The sequence below is a fragment of the Sesamum indicum genome, linkage group LG1 (assembly GCF_026168435.1).
Source record: "Sesamum indicum cultivar Baizhima isolate 11 linkage group LG1, ASM2616843v1, whole genome shotgun sequence".
In the NCBI taxonomy this organism is placed as follows: Eukaryota; Viridiplantae; Streptophyta; class Magnoliopsida; order Lamiales; family Pedaliaceae; genus Sesamum; species Sesamum indicum.
Window position 1 is genome coordinate 16,090,798 of NC_142657.1, and position 6,987 is coordinate 16,097,784.

Below are 6,987 nucleotides of genomic sequence, written 5' to 3' on the forward strand. Positions count from 1 at the left end.
TTGATCAATTATTCGCTGGTGGAGATGCATCACCCGGAGAGGGTTCTTCGCCAATTTGGCTATGTGCAAGACATCCCCCAAAACCCATTGATCAGTGAGCGTCGTTTACACTCAATAGATAGGCGAGGACGTCAGGACATGGACTGGGCAACGTTTCACGCGGACTACATTGCGAAATGGAACGATGTGCAATCAATGGTGGTGGAAGGACCCATTATTGAAGGTGGTTGTGATACCGTTCCTGACTATATGAACTGGTATCATCAAATTACTCGGGTCCAAATTTCACAAAATATATTGTCTACGAACACGCCGGGTTATCGACCGACTGACACCCGTGATTGGGAATATGTGGTAAGCACCTTCTAATTTATGTTATGTTCATTTATTTTAGCCAGTTGATTCTGCTTATAATTTGATTTTGTTTAACAGTATAATAGAATGGAGCAGCTGGTGATTGATTGTGAAAATGCCGGAGATGATCAGCAGTCGTTAAGAGATACTCGAGCGCGAGCGCGTACGATCGGACGTGAAATTATGAACTTTTCTAGTTCACGGTATCCAAATGTTCGAGTTAGACCGACGGACACAGCTCGTGTCAACGCATTATCAGAGGCTGGGCCGTCAAGTGGGCACTTGTCTACCCGGGCCTCGACGAGCTCGCAATGCGGGATTATGCACAAGTTCAAAATTCACCGGATCCCAATATTCTTCACCGTATACAGGCTCAAACCTCCCTTGATATGTCTTCTTATATGATTGTACACTGTAATAGTGAGGAATAAAATTTGACGCGTTAACCCCAAAATGCCGACCTGCCTGAATGGCATGTGAACATGGAATTCCATTTGCACCCCACTTGCCACACGAACACATACGATGCTTCAATTTGACGACATAAGTACGGGAGCCCTGCCCGGTCAAGCTCAATGTCACAACTGAGGCAGATTGTTGGCTATAGTCAAATTTCTGAACAATGTGACGTACTGCCTCTGCCTGTCGGGCTTCGAACAACTTGAACGCAAAATCAGCCCATTGTTGATTTGCAGTGATCATACGATTACACCGTGTAGAGCGCTGCAAGAAATACTGCACAGAGCGAGATAACGTTATTTGCACAATAGCCACAATTGGTAAGCGTCTCGCACCTTTTAATACTCCATTTATGCACTCGGACATGTTTGTAGTGAGGATGCCCGTTCTCCAACCACCATCATGCGCCAACGTCCATTGAGCCTTGTCAATTCTCCCAAGCCAGTCGTATGCTTCCTCGTTCAATGATTTGATCTCTTCCATGATTCTGTCAAATTTTCGAGGATTGCCTTCTGCCCCTGCTCTCCAGCACATATCCTTCAACTGGATGTTCTTGAATTTTGTGTTAAAATTTGAGCAGACGTGCCGTAAACAAAATCGATGTACTCCACGGGGAAATTTGAATGCAGGCACATAATTTACAGCATTGATCAAACCAGCATGCCTGTCTGAAATCAAACAAACTCGATCATCCTCTGACGGCAACAAATATTTGGAAAGCATTCGAAGGAACCAACGCCATGACTCAAGCGATTCTTCGTCTACGAGTGCAAACGCTAATGGCAGCACCTGCTGGTTTGCATCTAAAGTTACTGCTACCAGCATTTTGTGTTTGTACTTCGTGTACAAATGTGTTCCATCCACGCTTATAACATCACGACAATAACGATATCCCTCAATACATGGTCTGAATGCCCAGAAAACATAATTCAACATGTACCTGCCCGGGATGTCTGTTTCCAAATGCATCCACTCCACAACGGTTCCAGGATTCCATTTTTGCAATGCCGCCATATATTTGGGCAGCTTCTGAACAGAACTCTCCCAAGTGCCGTACACTTGTTCTCTAGCGGCTTTCAAAGCAAACCAGGCCTTATGATATGGGACTTCAAAGCCAAATTTATCTTTCACAATCTGCTGGACATGTTTTATATCACATGATGGATCTTGACGAACCATACCCAGCAAATGTGTTGCGATCATGCTCTTTCCTAAGTTACCGTGGTCAATGGAAATCTCATTCATCAGACATGTATGTGGACCGACATACCTGGTAACTTTAAATAATCCCATGTTCGATTTGAATATGGCCCTCAGCATCCAACAGCACCCAGTCTGTGTTTCGTATCTGCAGGCGACTTTCCATAATTTTTTGTTGCTCTGCACCACTCGGTATTCTCGTCGTGCAAATCGGACCGAGTAATCTTGTACACTTCCTTTCAAATGCTCCTTAGTTTTAAACAGCATTCCGAGGGCGAGCTCTCCGGTGTTTGAGTCATAAAAATTACCCCACCTGCCAGTAGGGATATCAATCGAGTCTGCAGGGACTTCTGGGTGTGTTGTGCTGAAAAATGGAACTTCTGGATATAGGTTCATTCTGTCGGGCACGGCAGGCACGTTCAAATCAAAATGCTCTTGTGCATTCTCACCAAGAACTTCCATCATAACAGGTATACTTACATCACCATCATCGTCATTATTTTGTTCAATCTGGTCTTCTAATTCGACCTCATCTGGTTCTGAGTCAGCTTGCTCAGTGTTCAACAAGCTATCAGCTTCAAGCTCGTCATCTTCATCATTATATTCAGATGAACCCGCATAATCCGATGAGCCATCATATGCATTTGTCCCTGCATATGATGATGGGCCTGCATACGACGATGGACCTGCATATGATGAGGGGCCTGCATACGACGATGGACCTGCATATGATGCGGGGCCTGCATACGATGATGGACCTGCATATGATGAGGGGCCTGCATACGATGATGGACCTGCATAATCTTCATTAAGACCAATCCGCCCCATTTCTTGTGTTACTACTGGTAAGCTCGGCAAATCTTGGGTTATCATAGACATATATGTTCCCCAATCACCAACAGCTGAGTCATCTGGTACAGCATCTTGCAGAACTTTCTCCGCTTCGACAAAAATATCAATCGACACATATCCATTCATCGGATTTAAAAAAAAATTCATATCACGATCCTTTTTAATTGCCAACAACATCTCATTCCTTTGGCCAAAATTAAATGTTATGTATTTAAAAAATATATTCAACTTAACATTATTCCTATCCATACCAATTTCTTCATACAAAATTAATTCTAACTCAGCAAATGTAGTACTACGAGAAATTTGCATGAATCCGAGTGGAGGACGATCATAACTTACAGAACCATTCGAATTAATTTGTTGACCTCCAAAATATATAACAATATCAACGGTATTTTGCTCCGCCATATCTTCAAAACAAAATAAACTACACATCAATAAATTATTTTTTCTAATATAACAAGATATTTAAAAGCAACAAATAACATAAAAATTTAATAAATAACTTACTAGATGCCTTTTTCTTGTAAATCTTCAAATAAAAAGTGAACAAATTTGAGAAGAATTGCGCGATATGGTGGAATATGAAATTTTCGATGACTGCTTTTTAGAGTTTATGCGGGATAAGAAATGAATGTTGAAGTTTTTGAAGCTGATGTTCGATTTTTCAATGTGAATGACTGAGGGAATGGAGTGTGATATATATAGCTGAAAAAACCGCGATAAACAACCGCGGTGTCAGAAAAATTATTTATCACCGCGCTAGCTTAACGCGGTGTCACAGACTGAAAAAGCCGAAAAGTTGATAATCACCGCGCTATGTTAGCGCGGTGTCAGGCGGCGAAAGTACAACGTGAAGAATGAGCCACCGCGGTACCTTACCACGGTGGCTCGTTGTTTTTTTTTTTTTTAAAATATTATAAGCCACCGCGGTTCATCACCGCGGTGGCATATAAAAAAATAATTTTTCTGTGTCACCGCGGTGAGCCACCGCGGTGACACAGAAAAAATAATTATTTTTATTGCCACCGCGGTTCATCACCGCGGTGGCTTATTAAAATATACATTTTTTTTTAAATCTTTGTCACCGCGGTAACTTACCGCGGTGACAAAAGAAAAGCTTTTTTTTTTTAAATTTTAAATTGTGGCACCGCGGTACGAAAACGCGGTGCCGCTCACTTTTCTGAAACTTTTCAAACAGCACCAAATCTCTAACTTTTTTTTTTTTGGTATTATTTAAATAAATTTGCCGTGTAAAATGTAGTTTGCCAACTTACTTTGGGCCAATTAAAAAAATTATTACCATGAAAAGTTTGGATAAATCACATTCACGCCCCCTCAAATTAAATTTAATTATACAAATATTTTTTATTTTTTATCCTAATAATTGAATCCTACACCCCAAATTTAGTTGAGTTTTCATTTCTTGATAAACTAAGAAATTTATAAACAAACAAAATTATAACTCGAACAATACATATTAAACAATCGCTTCTATACCAAAAGTACTTTAAATTTTCATACTACTTGAATACGTATAGCATATTAGTTTGTATTTTTACTCTCCAAACAAGCATTCAACTAAATTTTCAAAATATATATATAGATTGGTTGATAGGCTGAACTTTCCTAGTATTATGTACAACTCTAAGTACAAAACCTGGATGAGTAATAAAATGGGATCATGGACATCAAATTTGGGGTAGTTCATAGATTAGGACACACAATTTGAAATTAGTGACACCATTATTCTTGTAAAAACAGAAGAATATTCCTATGTTTGGTACTTGGAAAAAATTCACCCTAGACAAGGATATATATATATATAGCCTTTATTTTAGCAATATTTGTCCAATAAAAGAAGCAAGAATTGGGAATTGTGCTCCCTACTAGTGTGAAAAAGGGTGCATCCCAAAATAAGGTAGGTTTAGGTTGCTGTGAATTGTGATGGAAGTCTTAATGCTCACACCAGGGAACTGTAGTGTCATATTTGAGCGGGAAATGTCATTTCAAAATAGAAGGGCAAGTTTTCTTGAGCTAGTGTCCAGTGTTGAAACCATATATATATATATATAAGTGTTTGATATGTATAGATGAAATTTGCCGTTCACATACTATATGTCATTCTTTTAAGAAAATAAGAAACTTTTATGGTTTTTGTATAAATGTTTGTTTGTTTTATAATCACTGAGATGTATTTGAGAAACACACAAATCTCCATATAGTACAAATTTATAGGAAAATCCACAAAGACTAGTTCACAACACTATTTTGTCAAGAAATTTACACAAAGCATTTTTCTTCTTTCAATTAATTGTCAAAAGAAGCATTATTGGAAAAGAAAGCTAGGCATAGATAAGTTTTTATGTTAGTTCCATCTCTCTATAGACAAGGCTACTATCTATGCAACAAATTCCAACCTTAACTATCACACACTTGAAACAGAAAACAACCTTAACTCAGCCTCCTACCTAGAATTCAAACTCTTCTTGAACTTGAGAACAAGACCTTTGCATTCTAACACCACTAAAGCTACTCCTAGATGACATTACTTCATTCAACGAAAGCCGCCTCTTTGGGCCTAATTCGGGCCGTTGCTTGGGAGCGCTGTGGGACCTCAACTTCGCCCTGAAGGACTGTGTGTTCGCCATATAGCTCGGGTAGTTTGAGTACGGCCTAAACAAACTATCTGCACAAACGCTCTTGGCTGGTGTGGCCGGAGCGTTGGACCGGCCCGTGCAAGCAAATCTAGGGGTGCTTTGGGCCGTTGCGAACTTGTAATCTTCTTCTGTATATCCCCAATCGGAATCTTGAACGTGACGACAATCGGGGATTGGGAAATGATTTGGGAATGAGCATGGAAGAGGCGACGATGTCACTTGGTAGTATTGATCGTCTCCATACTCGGACATGCAAGTGCTCATTCGTCGTGATCTTGATTTGGGTCCGTAGGTGTCGATCTCCACGATTTTCGGGCTCTCGTCAAATGCGTTGAGATAGGGGTTGTAAGAAGCCGATATCCTTTTGCTATGGAACTGATCACTCCTAGCTTCATCAAACCTCTCCTGCAAATCCAACCAAGAAACCATCTTAAAATCAATGATTGTGGAGAAAATTCGAAACCCTTAAGAAGAGCCCGGAATTTGTTCTTACAATAGACTTTCTTACTCTCATTTCGGGCTGGAATCGATGCTCGTTGTTCGTGGAACGTCGGGCCCGCTGGGATCGAATAGCGGCTTGAGCCCGAATAAGAGCTTGCATGCTGTGGAGAGTTGCAGCAGCACGTTTTCTTACAAGGTAGCCTCTAACAAGGGCCTGCAATTTCACCAGCCCTTTTAGAGCTCGTAGTGCTTTTCGGGCCTGCCAAGAAATTCATCATCATTATATTTTCTCCAATTCTCAGATTGACCAGAAAAAATTCAAATATACAGACAAGAAAATTTAAAAATTAAAAAAAAAAAGCTAAAAATTAAATAATCCGAGCCCGAATTCTAGAAAATGATAATGAAGCCCGAAGAAACTAAATACAAAATCCTACTTACCAAAAATCCTCTAAACACAGTCTGAATCTTTACAGCAGCCCATCTCTCCCTGCCACCAGCAAACAGACCACCCCTTCCCTGACTGGTGAGCCTAACCACCGCCACCGCCGCCTGAGCGGCGGCAACAGCAGCATCCGCGGCAGCAGCCGTGGCGGCAGCCACCGCAATCGCATGCTTGTTCTGCTCCTTCTCCGAATCAGCAACCACAGATCTCAGCCACGCCGCGTCAGCGGCAGGAACATGCACCGGAATCTGGGCCAGCCCGCCGGAATCTTTGGCGGGCTTCACAAAGCTCCACCGCCTCTTCTCCATCTTCCCACCGGAATTTGAATTGCTGTCCACATTTTGCTTGTCTTTCTTCAGCCCAAGCAGACCCCTCAGCCACCGCGTAGCTTTTCCCATTGTTCACCCCTTCAAGACTTCAGATTGAGAAGAAAACAAGACGCTGTCAAAGTGTAAAGATCACAGCTATTTTCACAGAGAAAGAGTGTGTGAAATTTTGAAGAACAGAGTATGGAGAGAGAGATTTTATACAATGCATCAAATTTTTAAAATAATGCAGTGATAATAATTTTTT

The 6,987-nt window shown here is 40.9% G+C and overlaps 2 protein-coding genes across 3 annotated transcripts; both read right to left on the reverse strand.

Annotated features, from left to right (window-relative positions):
- Positions 1-624: 624 nt before the first annotated feature.
- LOC148789492 (uncharacterized) lies at positions 625-2,991 on the reverse strand. The gene has a single exon (XM_088883214.1). It carries the CDS (start codon positions 2,989-2,991, stop codon positions 625-627), a length of 2,367 nt encoding a protein of 788 aa, XP_088739340.1.
- Positions 2,992-5,197: 2,206 nt separating this feature from the next.
- On the reverse strand, positions 5,198-6,987 carry LOC105163646 (protein IQ-domain 26). Of its 2 annotated transcripts, none has more exons than XM_011082078.3 (3): positions 6,411-6,987; positions 6,022-6,228; positions 5,198-5,933 (listed from the first exon to the last, which is right to left on the reverse strand). In XM_011082078.3, the coding sequence occupies exons 1-3, from the start codon at positions 6,810-6,812 to the stop codon at positions 5,340-5,342; spliced, it is 1,203 nt and encodes a 400-aa protein (XP_011080380.2). In that variant the 5' UTR covers positions 6,813-6,987; the 3' UTR covers positions 5,198-5,339. The 2 variants fall into 2 exon arrangements, with proteins under 2 accessions (XP_011080380.2, XP_088735538.1); XM_088879412.1 differs by having other exon boundaries at positions 6,037-6,228; positions 6,411-6,983.

What these genes read in the sequence shown, in the direction of transcription:
- LOC148789492 (XM_088883214.1), bottom strand. Translation starts at nt 2,991, where the DNA reads ATGAATGGATATGTGTCGATTGATATTTTTGTCGAAGCGGAGAAAGTT.
- LOC105163646 (XM_011082078.3), bottom strand. Translation starts at nt 6,812, where the DNA reads ATGGGAAAAGCTACGCGGTGGCTGAGGGGTCTGCTTGGGCTGAAGAAA. An exon ending in CTGTGTTTAGAGGATTTTTG is followed by an intron (nt 6,229 to 6,410) that starts GTAAGTAGGATT and finishes ATTTCTTGGCAG; the next exon opens with GCCCGAAAAGCACTACGAGC. An exon ending in TGAGAGTAAGAAAGTCTATT is followed by an intron (nt 5,934 to 6,021) that starts GTAAGAACAAAT and finishes TTGGATTTGCAG; the next exon opens with GAGAGGTTTGATGAAGCTAG.